General features: G+C 35.2%; 1 protein-coding gene across 1 annotated transcript; it reads left to right on the plus strand.

The window, feature by feature from the left end:
• Window positions 1-9,524: 9,524 nt before the first annotated feature.
• On the plus strand, window positions 9,525-10,731 carry LOC120114667. Its single transcript, XM_039135493.1, has 2 exons — window positions 9,525-9,725; window positions 9,916-10,731. Exons 1-2 carry the CDS (start codon window positions 9,525-9,527, stop codon window positions 10,729-10,731), a joined length of 1,017 nt encoding a protein of 338 aa, XP_038991424.1.
• The last annotated feature ends 6,797 nt before the right edge of the window (window positions 10,732-17,528 follow it).

Here is a 17,528-nt window from a genome sequence, read left to right on the forward strand (position 1 = left end):
TCACTCTCTCAATAGCATTTTTCCACTCAATTTCTCTTGCTAAGTCCTTTGAGGAACTTACTCAAGATTATAACAAGTTAATTCTTTCCTTGTGTGCGTCGGCTGCAAATAAGGTTAGGGTAGGAAGAATATAAGAAATGGAAAGGTAGAAGAAAGGATTCAAGGTATTAAAAGAAGGAAATGGTTGAAGACAAAGAAAATGAAAGGATTGAAAATGGAAGAGGTGACTTACAATTTAAGAAACAACACTTACTGCAACCTTTCTCAAGAAACAATAAGGTTATCTTCTCTTAGTATAGTTTGTCCTCTTTGATGTTCTTATAATGGTAGAGCACTTTTCCTTGGCTTGCTTTCTCCTTTTGAATTTCTTTTTCTTTTCTTTTCTTTTCTTTTTTTCTGATTTTTTTCTTCTTTTTGTCTTTACTTTTTTGCACTCCAATTTTGTTGAAGGAGTCTTTTCTCTGTTGAAGTTCTTTTTGCTTTGCACGCCAATGACAATTTTGTTGTCAATTCAACTATGCTCTGATTACCGCTTGATGTAAGGTGATCTACATGCTTTGGGAGAAGAGAGTAGATAGCCTTATTGTGTCCCGATCTAGGATTGACAAGCACTGATGTCCTTGAATTATAAGCTTGGCTGCAACATAGATAAGAAAAGGAAAATGATTAATAAAAGAAGATTAATGAAATGATAAAGATAAGGAATGAAATAAAATAAATAAAAGATAGAGATGGTTGCGGAATTGATGGTGCTGATGGATGAAGATGATGGTGTTGATGATGAAATGGAGATAGTGTTTGTTGTTGTATCTCAAACACGCCAAAGAAGAAATAATGCTAAGGAACACAATCCCAGTCTTCGTAAACTTGTTTGAGGGGTGGTGATAGTGTCTTCAACCCACTAGATATTAATCTAGGAATTTAGGAATCATGATGGAAGGAATGACGCCACAAGTATAGGAATTATACTTGTTTAATCGATAAAGTTCACAAAGAACTTTGAAGAGAAATAACTCACAAGAGTAATTTTTATATATGAGATGAGATAAGTACAAATGATGGCAAGCCACTCTATTTATAAGAAATGAGAGGGCTTGGCCGAATGGTTACATGATGTTTCGGCTAGATACATGACTTTATGAAGATACATAATGCTTTAAAATGAAAGAACAAGTCTATAGGCTTAGTGTTGGTTCGACTATCCCTTCATAAAGGGTCTTGATGATTCGGCTAAGGATGGGAAGGCATATCCCTTGGCCGAATGGGCATGCTTGTTCATCTTGGTGCCATTTGCTTCTCTTTGGCTGAATGGTGACGTGCCTCCTCATCTTGGCGCCAAATGCTCTCATGTGCATAGCATGTGTTTTAGATGAATATGTATGAAGCTTTATATCATGTCCCATGGTGATTTAAGCCTCCAATGATTACAAGGTCTTCACCAGCATGCTCTTAGATGTAAAGGCATCTTCATGGGCATCAACATTCATGAAAGGTCACAATGTTTGAGAAAGGTAACCCTTTATGTTTGAGCTACTCATGGTGTGAATGAACTAAAGGTGAGCTGGCCATAGGCGACTTGTAGCATGGTGAACATTGTGGCAGCTCCTTGTGAAAAGGTACCTCTTGAGGTGGCAACTATTCGCGAAAAGGTACGATTTCCCCAGGTGAAATGAGGTCATCTTGTAGCTCAAATCTTCAGCTCAATCCAACTATGAGCTCACGGCTTCTAGACCACTTTTCATCAATTTGCTCCTTATGCTTTCTTAATCGTTCCCGTGTAAGTATCCTTCCTGTTGCATGCTCTATTTAGCTCCAATGTAGCTCCTAAGTAATGGCCGAATGTGCCTACATGCATAACATAAAGAAATAAACTAAGTATATGAACTTATATAATGTATAATATAAAAATGTGAACTATAGTATATAATAACTTATATCTCATATATTAATGATTAAGTTATTATAAAAACCATAGATATTATATGTATGAAAATAACTATATTATAACATTTGAAATAAACATATATATATGTGTAAAGTTAGAAAGTTTCTTCCCTTGTAAGGGTGGAATAGCCATGGTATACATGATGCTGAATTGGATCACATCAAACATGTTCGAGAGTAATTCTCTAAGCTAAAATAACTTGTTATGGAATTCATAATGCATCATTGAAATAGGCAGATAGTTGTCAAACCTAGTATGACCATTTCTACCACGTTAAGTCTTTCTTTCGTTGGTCAAGGCAGTGCAACGAAACACCTTGGATTCCAATTTTCCATGTATCGTAGTGCAGTCCAACATTCTTCACACCAACATAAATTTGAGCCAATAATTGTGAAACTTTACTATATAGTATATTGAGTTTAAAGTTTTGCTATAACCCGAATGTAAATGAATATATAGTCCGAATTATGTGATAGATAATAGTTGTATCCGCATACAAATGGCCGAGCAACTAATCTGCAATCCAACAGCTACACTGAGAAGTGCAATGCGATTTGTTCTGGCATGTAGGTCTACTGGTCCTGTGTATGTGAATGCCCAGTCTTCCCTAGTTCCATATGCAGACCTATAAATGTATGTGTATGCTAAAGGAACACGTTGCATGTTGAGGAAGCATGATGATGTGTTCGTACGTGATTGATCAATGGATAGCATACACGAGCTGTTAGAGCCACGAGTGCAACAGGCTACAACCTCTGTAGATGCAGCAGTTAATGTTGTTAATCAATTTTGAGTCTTGTTAGAGCAGTTACAATTAGTTAAGTTCTTGTAATCTTGATAAGATCTAGTAATCTTGATTGCTATATAAGGAGTGTATATGATTAATGAAAGAAGTGAAAAAGTATTATTATTTTCTAAATCTTTTCTTGTCAAATACGAGTGTTGAGCTCTCTCAACATGGTATCATTCGCTACTACGTCCTAGGGTATGCTTTCGCTGTTCATATTACTATGGATCACAACATCTCATCGATAACCACATCAATGGAGTTCTCGTCAAGAAACACTAAAGTGTTCACCAACAAAAGGGTGAACATTGTCCTGGATGAAACCAACTTCCTACTATGGAAGCAACAAGTCCTACTCATAGTAAGGAGCCATCGCCTTGAAAGAATTCTTAATGGTACAATACTGCCACCTTCAGAAACAGTGGTTGGTGACGATGGAGTTGCAGCTGTCAATGAAGAACATGAAGAGTTCTTGGCTCAAGATAGTGCGTTGGCATCTTGGTTGCTCTCAACATTCGTTGGTGCTGAGACATCTGCCCAGGTGTGGAATAAAGTCATGCAGTTCTTTGCAAATCGCTCTGCCACTACCGTCATGAGCTTGCATTACAAGCTCCAATCCCTCAAGAAAGGAAAAAACAGCATGAGAACTTATCTCACAAGGGTGAAAGAGATTATTGATGCCTTGAGCTCATGTGGAAGTCTTGTATCCATATTTAAGCATGTTACAAGTATTCTCAAAGGCCTCACAAGGGAATATCAACCCTTCATTACAGTTATAGCTGTCATGCGTGACATGTTGTCTCTTGATAAGATATGAACGATGGTTGTTGATGCTGAAAGTCAACTTGAAGGGTTCGACTGCCAACCCGATTCTCTACCTGTCAGTGCTAATCTTGCACAAGGCAAGGGTGAGGTTGACTCTTATAAGAACTGAGAAAAGTAGTAGTCTCGCTCTAATCACTCATCCTACACGCGTTGGAGATTTCGTGGCAGAGGTAAAATACGACCTAGAGTTTAGTGCTATCTATGCGGCAAGATTGGTTATCTTGTCAGCCAATGTTGGCACAGATTTGATGAGGATTTTTCTGGCATATCAATTGATGATCATGTATCTGGCCTTGAATCCTCAAAAGCGTACTATACTATAAATGGAAATAATAAAAGTGCTTGTGCTTGTTGTAACCATAGCAGCACGCATCATGATGATAATAAGAGTGTTGTGAAAAGCCAAGCACATGCGACGTCTGTTGGCCAAGACCAGTGGGTAATTGACTTCGATGCAACACACCATGTCACCTCCAATGCAGCCTCGATCACTCCTCACTCGGCTTTTAACATCCCTGGTAAGCTGATGGTAGGAAGTGGTGACTATCTACCAGTCCATTTAGTTTGTAAAGCTGAACTACATGCTTCTTCTAGAACCTTGGCCTTAAGTAATATTCTGCATGTTCCTTCAATAACAAATAACTTGCTTTCTGTTTCAAAGATTGCTAGGGATAACAGTGTATTCCTAGAATTTCATGCCAAAACTTGTTATGTTCGAGATGAAGCCTCCAAGACAATTTTGCAGGAGAAGAGTGCAATGGATTGTACACCTTCAAAGTAAGTGGAACTCGATGCAAAGATGGTTTGGTTGAAGCACAGACTGCTATAGCTTCCCCCATAGCCTCAGAAATCTAGCACAGAAGACTGGGTCATCCAACTTTTGATACATTTGCTAAAATTTGTAAACAAATCAATGTAAAAACACTTGATGATGTTAATAAGAAATGCATTGCTTATCATCTTTGTAAAAGCCACAAGTTAACATTCACTCGCTCGGACAGTGTTTACAATAAACCATTCGAGCTCGTGTATTCTAATCTGTGGGGACCTCCACACGTATCATCTAATGGCTTCAGGATTTATATCTCCTTTGTTGATGCTGCCACACGTTTCACGTGGTTGTATCTGCTAAGAAAAAAAGATGAAGCCTTATTTGCTTTTCGCTTATTTAAGAAGCTGGTTGCTACGCAATTCGGTGGAACAATCAAAGCTATCCAAACTGATTAGAGAGGTGAGTTTCGTCCTCTGACTGAGGAATTAAGCAAAGTTAGAGTCACTCATCGTCTCACTTGTCCCCATACGTCCGAGCAGAATGGACTAGTGGAACGAAACCATAGACACCTAGTTGAGATGGCTTTAGTATTGCTTGCACAAGCCTGCATGCCTATTAAATTCTGGCCTTATTCTATTCAAAACAAAATGCACCTTGTTAACAAACTGCCATCAAAGGTGCTTCTAGACAAATCTCCATTTAAGATGCTTCATGGGAAAATACCATACTCTAGTAGACTACGGGTGTTTGGATGTAGGTGTTTTATGCATTTAAGGCTATTTCTTCAGCACAAGCTCGAGTTTAGATCCCAGCTGTGTACATTCTTAGGATACAGCTCGCAACACAAAGGATTTCAGTGCTTAACAAGCAATGGGCGTGTTTACACTTCCAAACATGTGATATTTAATGAAAACATATTTCCTTTTGCAGGAAACTCTGCTGGAACTCCTGTAGCAGCTTTAATTGGGCAGACATCTCAGTCACTTAAACTAGTCACTGATGTTGCAAATTTTAAGCCTTAACGACATGATAGTAACAGGTTGTCACCAAGTGCTAGCAGCAACAGACCGACGAGCAACCTACAAGGTACAACTGCCAGTCGTGATGTGGTGCGAACTGAGTTTGCTCCTAAAGTTCCTACAATTGATACTCTTGAAGATCATCAGCATGAAGTACACTCAGAACAAAATGCCCATAGCTCGTCCATTAATGATGGCACTGACATAGAGGAACAAGATGTGCATAGCTAGACCATAAATTAAGAAGCTAAAAATGAGGTCGTTCGGGTCAATAATCATCCGATGATGACTTGGAGCAAGAGTGGGATTTTTAAACCCAAAATATACCTAGGAGCTACAGATGATGATGTTCCATGTAGTGTACACGAAGCACTTCATTCACCATATTGAAAGACAACAGTTTTTGAAGAGTATAATGCTTTACAACGCAATGGCACTTGGGAGTTAACGAAACTGCCAGAAGGTAGGAAGGTGATAGGATGCAAATGGCTATTCAAGGTCAAGAGGAACCCTGATGACACTGTTCACCGTTACAAAGCACGGTTGGTGGCTAAAGTTTTCTCCCAGATTCCAGACCATGATTTCAAGGATACTTTTAGCCCCGTAGTTAGGTTCAACACGCTGAATGTCATCATGTCATTGGCTGTAACGAACAACTAAACCTTAAAGAAGGTTGATATGAATAATGCCTTCCTGAATGGTGACCTTCAGGAGGTGGTATTCATGCAGCAGCCATAAGGCTACGAACAAAATGCCTCTGATGGAAGTAAACAGGTGTGCTGTCTGAAAAAAGGCACTGTATGGTTTGAGATAAGCACCAGGACTTGGCATACCAAATTACGAGATAGCTTGTTGAGCATAGGGTTCAGAGAATCAAGAGCTGATGTATCTCTGTTTATTAAGAAGAAGGGCCTACACTATGTGTACCTACTAGTTTATGTTGATGATATCATCATCACTAGTCACTTGAGTGCTAGAGTCGATGAAGTTGTTCGACTACTGAGTGATAAGTTCTCACTAAAGGACTTGGGGTAGCTCTCGTACTTTCTGGGAATTGAGGTTAAAAGAACCAATGACTACCTAACATTGTTACAAAAGAAGTTCATCATGGAACTCCTTGAGAAAGCTAGTTCACATGCTCCACGACAATCGCATATGGCTGTAGTTAAACGAATCATGCGATACTTGGTTGGCACGGTGAATTTCGGGTTGGTGTTCACTACTATAGGATCGGGTGTGAAGGTGGTTGCCTTTGCAGATGCAGATTGGGGTGGCAACCTCGATGATAGGAGGTCAGTTTCTGGACATAGCGTGTTTGTTGGCAATAACTTGGTAGCCTGGAGTTCAAAAAAAAAAATTTGTGTCGCGATCAACCATGGAGGCCGAGTACAAGAGCGTAGTGGACACTGCTACAGATGTGGTGTGGATTGGAGCCTTGCTGACTGAGCTTGGTGTCTGTTAGAAAGAGGAACCCATCATATGGTGCGACAACACCAGTGATGTAGCTCTTAGAGCGAATCATGTGTATCATGCGCACACCAAACACGTTGACCTTGACATACATTTTGTACACGATAAGGTTACAGCCAAGCTGATGAGAGTAAATTATGTTCCTGGTGCTCATCAGATAGCTGATGGGTTAACTAAGCCTTTAGCTTGAAATGCTTTTGAAGAGTTTCGTGCCAAGCTGTGTGTGAAACTGTGCTGAGGACAAGGATAAGAGAGAAAGTAGGGAGAATGTTGAAGTATGTTAAAGGAGCACGTTGCATGTTGAGGAAACATGCTGATGTGTTCGTACGTGATTGATCAATGGCTAGCATATACGAGCTGTTAGAGCCACGAGTGCAACAGGATGCAGCCTCTGTAGATGCAACAGTTAATGTTGTTAATCAGTTTTGAGTCTTGTTAGAGCAGTTACAATTATTTGAGTTCTTGTAATCTTGATAAGATCTTGTAATCTTGAATGCTATAAGGAGTGTATGTGATTAATGAAAGAAATGAAAAAGTATTATCATTTTCTAAATCTCTTCTTGTCAAATACGAGAGTGTTGAACTCTCTCAACATCGAGCAACTAACCTGCAATCCAACAGCTACACTGAGAAGTGCAATGCGATTTGTTCCGGCATGTAGGTCCGCTGGTCCTGTGTATGCGAATGCCCCGTCTTCCATAGTTCCATATGCAGACCTATAAATGTATCTTACACCTCAGTATGACTTATGAAGATATAATAGTACATTGCTCTTTGTATGTAATGTAGGTTAACTATTTTACTTGATGAGTAAATCTAGAACCAACCTGAGAACTGTCCATTGATGAAGACATTGAGAGTGGGTTTTCATACTCTTATAAACGATTCTGATGGACTAATGTCAACACTGGAATGAAATTTAATCAAGAAAAAACATTTTATGAGCCGGTTGCCTTGACCGATTTAAACTAAATATTAAATCTCAAGTGTATAAAAAATACAATGCCTACCTGGTTGTGTACCACATGTAGTCACTATTATCTCTCATGACATTAATCTGATCCAAGAGTCCAAGAGCCGTGATAGTTTAACTTACCCCTAGAGAAGAAATGTCTTCATCATAAGCTTCCCATGATAACATCTTGGAGTTCGTTGGCAACATTTGGATTCTTGAGGTTTTAACTCCAACCTTGATGCACATAGCATGGCACTAAATTGCGACTGCAACGCAGTGTAACGGCCGCATCGTAACGATTTTGAAGGTCACCGCGATGCAATATCAGTGCAAGGCGATAAAAACCGTATCACAACTGTTGCGGTCTAAAACCGTTTGGTAACACTGCAAAAAGTTATAAATTGTACCACAACGCCACAATACTGCAACAAACTTTTAAATTATCCGAAATATAAAACTACATAGATGAAATATTTTCATTTAATCCTTAAAAATGGATTATAAATATATATCATTAGTAATATTGTAATAGTTATGTTTAAAACTAGTAAATTAAATATGAATTATTTAAATTATTTATTCACGTTATTTTAAAATTAAACCAATTTTTCTTTAAATTGAATTATTTCTCATAGTTAAAATTGATTGAATTAATTTTAAATTAAATTCTTAAATTAACATAAAATATCATAATTTTATGTTTATTTATTATTATAAAACTTTTACATAAAAGAAAATTTCATTTTATGATACAATATTTTTAAATTGAATTTAAAGAAGTAACAAAAATATTTCTTCTTATTCTATATATATATAATGGATTGCTCAGCCATAAAAACTAGAACGTTTGGTTGGATTGATGTACCTATTCATAATACAAAATAATATAAAATAAAAAATACATGTAAATAAAAAATAGTATTATAAAGAAAATTATATATATGATTCTTGGACAAATAAATTTGACAAAAAAAGGTGTAAGTAAAAGTAGTAAAGCATGTAGTAGATGATGTAGGTGTGTAAGAAAGTACTAAAGTAAATAGTAGATAAATTTTTTGAAGTGTTAAAATAATTGAAAAAGATGAATTTAAAAATCAAAATATTAAAAATTTCACAATCAAAGTAAGAAGTAAAGAAGACAACGGGAGGAAGCATAGAAACTCTAGTTTCAAAGTGCAAGTAAAAGTAGTAAAGTATGTAGTAGATGATGTAGGTGTGTAAGAAAGTACTAAAGAAAATAGTAGAGAATTTGTTTGGAAGTGTTAAAAATAATTGAAAAAAATGAATTTAAAAATCAAAATATTAAAAAAATTCACAACCAAAGTAAGAAGTAAAGAAGTCAATGGGATGAAGCCGAGAAACTTTAGTTTCAAAGTGTAAACCTTTCATCTTCATCTTCTCCACATTTTCAAGAGACATGTTCTTCAAAAAAATTATTTTTTTCTCCACCATTTTAAGAGATCAATTTTTCCCCTTTCATTCCAACTTCAAGTCTTGTTCGTGGTTCATCTTAACTCAACATTGAAGTGAAACAAGTAAGTTATATTATCATTGTTTTGGTTATTATTTAGTTTAAAAATTAAATTTATCTTATTAGTTGAATTTAGGATTATTATAGGATTGTTATGAAATTATTATATCTTTTGGAGTTAGTTATAAATTTATTTTATTTGTTTAAAAATATATAAAGAATGTCCAATTGGTCATTAAGCCTTTCTATCAAATTAGTTTATGTGCTTGTATAAGAAAAAATGTCACGTTCAAAAAGTAAAGAAGGTGAAGCTCCTAGTGATGATTATGGTTTGAGGTGGGGAGAACCTGTTGATGGTCATCGTAATAATGTTAGATGCGAATTTTGTGATAAAGTTATTAAAGGAGGAATAACGAGATTGAAAGAGCATTTGCCTGCAAAAAAAGGGAATGTAGCACCTTGGCCAAATGTCTCGGCCGAAGTTAGAAAAAACATTCCTCAACAACTACATGAATTTCACAATTAAAAAGCTTTGAAGCAGAAGAAGAAAGAAGAATTAGAGGAAATAATAATATTAGGAGATCATGGAAATTATGATAATAATGATTCCGAGGATGAAGAGTTGACTATTGCAAGACAAGAAAGTATAAGATTCAAAATGGAATGGAAAGAAATACAACGTCGAAGAGCAAGAACTGGTGAAGATTCAGTTAATGTACTTGGGGGAGGTAGTACTTCTGGATCTCGAGAATTCAGAAGATCATTCAGTACCATTGATTCTAAAAGAAGTGGGAGTGAACATTAGTGGAGTAATTCTGACTTTCCTGGAGCTAGATTGGCAAATATGGATCCCATTCTCGAAAAATCAAAAGAGTTCGAAGCAACCAAAACTCGCTGCAAGCTTTTTGAAAAATGCAAAAGTAAAGCTAGGAAAAGCAATTTCAAAATTAATATTGCATGAAGCTTTACCAACAAGAATTGTAGAGTTACCATTTCTACAACCCATACTTCAAGTTGCAGTTGAAGTTGGAAAATCAGTTAGGGGTCCTTCAACTTATGAGGTGACAGGAGTGTATTTGGAAGAAGAGTTCAGAGAAATACAAGAACGGGTGAAAGAGTTTAAGTCTATTTGGGAAGAAAGAAGTGTGACCATCATGTGTGATAGGTGGAAAGGGACTAGAAATCAACATATAATAAATTTCTTGATTTATAGTCCAAGAGATACCATCTTTAGAAAATCAATTGCTGCTAGCAATATCACCTATCGTACTGCTGAGTATTATTTTGATATAATGGAAAAAATGGTGGATGAAATTGGTGAAAATTTTATTGTTCAATTTGTTACAGATAATGAAGTAACAATCAAAGCCGGTGGTAAGATGTTGATGCAAAATAGAAGGCACATGTATTGGTCAGCATGTTCTGCTCATTGTTTGGATCTTATTTTGGAAGAAATTGGTAACAAAAAAAGTGTGAAAATGTCTTAGATCAAGAAAAATGGATCACTTCTTTCATATACAATCATACATGGACAATTGATTATATGAAGAGGTATACCAACGGTATAGAACTTTTACGGCCAGGGACTACTAGATTTGCTACCAATTTCATTGCTTTGGAGATCATTGTTAGAAGAAAAAAAGAACTCAAAGAAATGGTGTGTTGAAAACATTTTGATGTTTCGATATAACAAATTAAGTGTTAATGAATTTTAAGATTTTATATTTTAAATTATATATTCGATTAAATTATTCGAATATCAAAATATTACTCTAAGTTTTTCGAATGTCAATTTCAATCCTTACTTAAGAGTAAAATTTTGTTTCAATCTTAAAATATTTTTAAAACAATTTTTACAAAGTATTTCGAGCCTTAATCGAGCCAAAAATAAGTTTTAAATAGGGAGGTACTGATACCCCTATGCCGATTTTGGCTCCGAAAAAAACATAATGCCCAATGGGTACCGATACCCCTAGTCATTTAACGGTCAAAATATTTGAATTTTACACTGCTAACGACTCTAACATCACCCAAATGATTCCCAATGGCTAGAATCAATCCAAGGTGTATATAAACAAGTTCTGAAGCCATTGATCAACAAGAATTGAGAGAGAATCAAAGAGAGCCTTAAACATCAAGTTTGAGCAATTCAAGCTTATTTTTCATTCAATATTCATTTTGCTTTCAAGAACACCATTTGTACTCAATTGTATTCATCCTTGAGTGTTCTTTCTGTGTTCTAGAATTGTGCAAACATCTTGCCTTGAGAGGTTTTTCTGTAAGTTTGCAAATTTGTGTATTTTTCTTTGAGAGAGAGTGTTCACAAGAATTTGGGGTATAATTCTTGAGGGAGTTATAATGTTACTCTTTATCCTCAAAAGAAAGAAAAAATTAGTAAATTTGTTGGAAATCCTTAGTGTGGATAGCTAAGGTAGTGGACGTATACTTTGGTTTAGAAAGTCGAACCACTCTAAATCGCTGTGCAAATATTTTCTATTTTCTGAAACAACTTCCACCAAAATTTTAATTTCCAATTTACCCCCTCTTGGCCGATTCGTCAATCGATCAACTCAACAATTGGTATCAGAGCCTCACTCATTTGAAGTTTTAACCACCTCTTGAGTCGATTCGGGAAGAGTTATATCGATATTCAAGTCATAAATGGCCTCCACTTCAAACTTCGACTTTGGTCTTGATTCAATGCCTGTTAACAAGATTCCTTTCTTCAATGGAGAAAATTATGCTTATTGGAAGAATAGAATGAGGTAATTCATTCAAGAAAGTGACATGGGAGCATGGAATATCATAGAATACGGATACATCATACCTTCCACTCATTCAAGATTGTGGAGTGAAGGAGAGACAAGAATGTTCCATCCAACTCAAAGGATGTCCATATTATTTTTTGTGCTCTTGGACCAGATGAATACATGAGAGTTTCATCTTATACAACCTCCAAGGAGATATGAGATAAACTACAAGTCACTCATGAAGCCACAAACGAGGTAAAAGAATCTAAAATTAGTCTTCTAACTCATAGCTATAAAATTTTCAGGATGAAACCGGATGAAGACATCAAAGCTATGACAAATAGATTTTCCGTGATTTTCAATGATCTCAAATCATATGGAGAGATCATTCCAAACGTGAAGCTTGTAAGGAAGTTAGTTTATTCTCTTCCAAAAGTTTGGCAATCAAAGAAGAAGACGATCATCAAGGCTAAAAACTTAATATTCTTAACCCTCGATAAGCTAATTGGTTTTGTCCTTACACATGAAATGATGCTTCAAGATGAGGAAGACCTCGAGAAAAGGGACGAAACAAAGAAAGAGACGGAGAAGAAGAAAAATGCTAGAGTTTCTCTCAAATCCACAAAAGATGAGAGTGATTCGGATGAAGATGACGATGACGAGGAAATGACATTATTTCCCAAACGGTTCAGAATATTAATGAAGCCCAACAGAGGAAGAAAATTAAAAAGAAATAAAGGCTTCAAAAATGAACCAAATGAGAAGGACCCGATCATTTGCTATGAATGCAAAAAACCCAGGCATGTCAAATACGATTGCCCATAATTAAAGAAAAAAGGTCAATCCAAGAAGAAGCACAAGGCACACGTGGCTACTTGGAGTGATGATGAATCATCATCAAATGAAGAGGAACAAGAAGTAGAAAACATGTGCTTGATGGCCATCGGGGAAGAGTCTCAAGTAACCTCTAATTCATTTGATTTCGAAGATTATTCTTTTGATGAGTTAGTAGAGGAGTATACTGGGTTGGCTTTGGATTATGAGAAATTATTTTTGAAACACAAAAATGATATTTCAAAATTAAAAAAAGAAAATGATCTCATATCCAAGACCAACAATGATCTTGAAAGTAAAATTAAAGAATTGCAAATCAAAATCAAAGATTTTGAAAAGAAAAATATTGATTTGCATAACTTACTTTCAAGAGTTCATGACGATCATCAAAAAGAAATTGATGATCTTATTCCTTCTTTCAATAAAGTTGGAACAAAATGTTTTGAAAATGGAGAATGTTCAAAATCCAACTTTGTTAGAAAACGTTTTAAAAACTACAATCATAGAGGTCCCCAAAGAACCTCTAATGGTAAAATCGTTAGAAGTATATGGGTTCCTAAAGAACTCATTGCTACTAAAAATAAGGATATCCTACACAAATGGATACCCAAGCGGACTAGGATTTTAGAAACTAATGAATATGGACCCAAAAGAAATTGAGTACCAAGAATAAAAAATTAAACTTTGTTTGTAGGAAAAGTAAAATTGCTACAAGGCGAAAAATACAAGTTCAAATTCATGGTTCCTTGATAGTGGATGCTCAAGACACATGACCGGAGACAAGAGCCGGTTTATAGAGCTTATCGACAAATATGGAGGAGTGGTAAACTTTGGTGACAACTCAAAAGGTTACATTGAAGGTATAGGTACTATAGGTAATACCTCTTCCATACAAATAGAAAAATTATTATATGTGAATGTGTTAAAGCGTAATCTATTGAATATTAGTCAATTTTGTGATAAAGGATACAATGTATTATTCGAAATAAATGGTTGTAAAATTGTTGACATTACATCTAATCGGATTATGCTTGTTGGTCATATAATAGGAAACATTTACACGGTGCATTTAGATACAATAAATATGACTATCTTGTGCCTAATTGCTAAGGATGAACATGAAAGTTGGTCATGGCATAGGAGACTAGGACACACTAGCATGAGTGTTTTACAAAGACTAATTCAAGGAGATTTAGTAAGAGGATTGCCAAAGCTAAAACTTGATAAAGATAAAATCTATTATGCTTGTGCTAAAGGAAAACATCAAAGAGCTTCCTTTAAGTCCATTAATGATGTATCAACTAGTATAGTATTATAATTGATCCATATAGATCTTTTTGGGCCAATCAGGACTGTTAGCTTGGGTGGAAAACAATATTGTTTTGTATTGGTAGATGACTATTCTAGACATACTTGGGTTCTATTTTTGAGTACTAAATATGAAGCATTAAAAAAATTCATCACGTTTTCAAAAGTAATCCAAAACGAAAAATGTTACTCCATAACTAGTGTTAGGAGTGATCATTGTACTGAATTTGAAAATCTTGGATTTACTGATTTTTGTAATTATAATGGTATTAACCATAATTTTTCAGCACCCAGAACCCCTCAACAAAATGGAGATATTTAGAGGAAAAATCGAACTTTAGAAGAAATGGTTAGAACCATGCTTTGTGAAACAATCAGCCAAAATATTTTTGGGTAGAAGCCACAAATACCGCTTGTTATGTTATAAACCGAGTAATAATTAGGCCAATTTTAAAGAAAACTCCATATGAACTTTTCAAAAATAAAAAGCCTAACATTAGTTAATTTCATCATTTTGGATGTAAATGTTTTGTTTTAAAAAACGGTAAAGCTAGAGACTCTAGCTTTAGCTTGCATGCTTTTTCTGATGCGAATTATGGAGGATGCAAAATAGATAGGAAAAGCACCTCCGATACTTGTCAATTCCTAGGAAATATGTTGATTTCTTGGTTTTCAAAGAAACAAAATTATGTTGCATTATCTACCACTGAAGTGGAATACATTTCAGCTGGTAGTTGTTGTGCACAAGTTTTATGGATGAAACAACAACTTTTAGATTATGGAATTGAAGTAAGTACCATACCTATCAAGTGTGACAATACTAGTGCTATTTGTCTCACTAAAAATCTCATCCAACACTCTAGAACTAAGCACGTTGAAATTAAACATCATTTCATTAGAGATTATGTCGCTAAAGAAGATGTAGTTATAGAATTTGTTTATACTTTGCACTAATTAGCTGATATTTTTACAAAAACTTTAGACAAAGAAAGATTTTGGACACTTAGAAGAGAATTAGGTTTAACTGACCTATCTTCACTTAGTATTTAAAATAATTTTAGCACTTTTAATTAAGAATGAAAAATACTTATAAAAATAATACTTTTGATTGCATTCTTTGCTATTAGTTAGGGGGAGTTTATGATCTTTAGAGAAAATTAATATTATGTTCAAATAAAATTTAAGGATAGATTTGTTTGATTGAACATTATTAATTTTAGATATATGAGAAAAATACAGATTTTTGACATTTTTGTGCACTAGGTATTGATACCCCTTCAACGTGTATCGATACCCTCTTTGAATGTGTATCGATACCCCTATAAGGGTACTGATACCCCCTGTCAGGTTTAGGCTTTAAATCCCTAAAAATCAACATTTTTGCCCAAATCCCTTAAAAACACTCACCCGCCATTCTCATTCTTTCTTCACTCAAATCTTCTTTTTGCCCAAAATCAACGGTTTAAAGTCAGATTTCACTCATTTTTCAACTTCTATCCTGCTAGCATCATCATATTAGTGCAACTACATCCATCTCTCTCAATCCAAATTTCAAGGTAATTTTTTTTTAGGCTTTAAATCCCTAAAAATCAACATTTTTGCCCAAATCCCTTAAAAACACTCACCCGCCATTCTCATTCTTTCTTCACTCAAATCTTCTTTTTGCCCAAAATCAACGGTTTAAAGTCAGATTTCACTCATTTTTCAACTTCTAATCCTGCTAGCATCATCATATTAGTGCAAACTACATCCAATCTCTCTCAATCCAAATTTCAAGGTAATTTTTTCTAAAACCACTACTTCATTGATTTTTAAACATAGGACTAGTTTTAATTAGTTCCAGGTTGAGTTAAATATTGGGCATTGCTTAGATTTTGATTTAGAACAAGAATCTACAACTAATTTCATCAAAACACAAGATTTTTCCAAATTCTTTGAAATTTTTGAAATAAATAAAAAATTTAATTATTATGATTTGTTTTAAATTGTTGTTTTTGATTTAATTAAGTTGTTTTCATGAAAACTATACTTATTATGATTTTTCAAACATCATTTTTCAAATAGTTTTCCAAATTGCCCATTAGGATATTATTTAGAGAACCTTGAAATATTGAGGACTCATTTGAGTTTTGGGATTGATATTGTTGCATACATATGTTTTAAAATTGTAGGTATCTATCTTATTCTGATTTCTTGAATCATGTCTCATAAACGCCCTAGGTCATCATCTAGTCGTTCAAACCGACCACCAAACCCTCCTCCAAATCCACCTACTATTCAACCATAAAATCCTAACCTTGATGACCCCGAAATCACTATTTGAAACTTGTGCTTTAACGAACCTGGTCGTTGAGAAAATCTCCACCATAGGTTTGTTTATCTCTTCGAGTCTTATAAAATTCGGGAAGAATGTATCCCTTCTCTTCAAGCAATGATAGATATGAATTTTAAATATCTTCATACTCTACAAGCTTGGAAATTTGATAAACTTTTTCAACTCGAACTAGTAGTTTACCAACAACTTGTTCGAATTTTCTATTCCAATGCGGTTTGTGTCCAAAATAAAGCTCGAACCGAAACAATAGGAATTCGATTCTATCTTCTAGGTCAATTCGTTTATATTGACTCATACTACATAGCTAACACATTTGGTTTAGATAATAGCGGCTTAGATAATGAAAAAGAACTCTTAGGTACTCCTTACAAAGCTAAGTCGAGTGCGAGTGTGTTAGATCACCATGATCGTTTTCTTCATCTGATGATCTCTTGGTGGTTTAGACCATCCAGAGGCAAATACTTCACTCTTAGAGATTTAGACTTTTGGTGTATACATTGTATCTAGAAAAATAAGAAAATGAACCTACCACAAATTATCTTTGTTGAACTCATTAAAATCGTAAACCTTGTCCCTAATAAAAAGCTTGTTGAAACTTTAGGTTATGGTTGTCTTCTGAGTAACTTGTTTATCAAAGTCAAGGTTAAGGTACGGCTTGATATAGCCATCCCTCTTAAAAAAGAAATCAACTTGACATCCTTAAAGAAATCGGGATGGAAAAAGAAAAGGACCAATGTGTTCGATCTACCGAGAAAACACCGGGTGCTAGTTCTTTATGAGCGGAACCATCACCGGCAACTGATGATGATCTATAACTTCAAGATATATTTCAAGATATCGACAATCTTGTACCCGAGAATGAGCTGGCACCGCAAAGTCAAATGCCTCCATACTTCTGATCTTTTACGGAGACTCTTGACATGAGGTTTACATCCATCGAGTCGCATCTAATTGCTAACAACGAACCTATGAATTATCGTTTCAATACTATGGACGAGAGGGTCGACACGCTTACAAGTGATGTGGCTAATATATGGGCACATTTATATCCTCCTGT

The sequence above is a fragment of the Hibiscus syriacus genome, unplaced genomic scaffold (genome assembly GCF_006381635.1).
Source record: "Hibiscus syriacus cultivar Baekdansim isolate YM2019G1 unplaced genomic scaffold, ASM638163v2 tig00110239_pilon, whole genome shotgun sequence".
NCBI lineage: Eukaryota > Viridiplantae > Streptophyta > Magnoliopsida > Malvales > Malvaceae > Hibiscus > Hibiscus syriacus.

What these genes read in the sequence shown, in the direction of transcription:
- LOC120114667 (XM_039135493.1), top strand. Translation starts at nt 9,525, where the DNA reads ATGTCACGTTCAAAAAGTAAAGAAGGTGAAGCTCCTAGTGATGATTAT. An exon ending in GGCCAAATGTCTCGGCCGAA is followed by an intron (nt 9,726 to 9,915) that starts GTTAGAAAAAAC and finishes TGGAATGGAAAG; the next exon opens with AAATACAACGTCGAAGAGCA.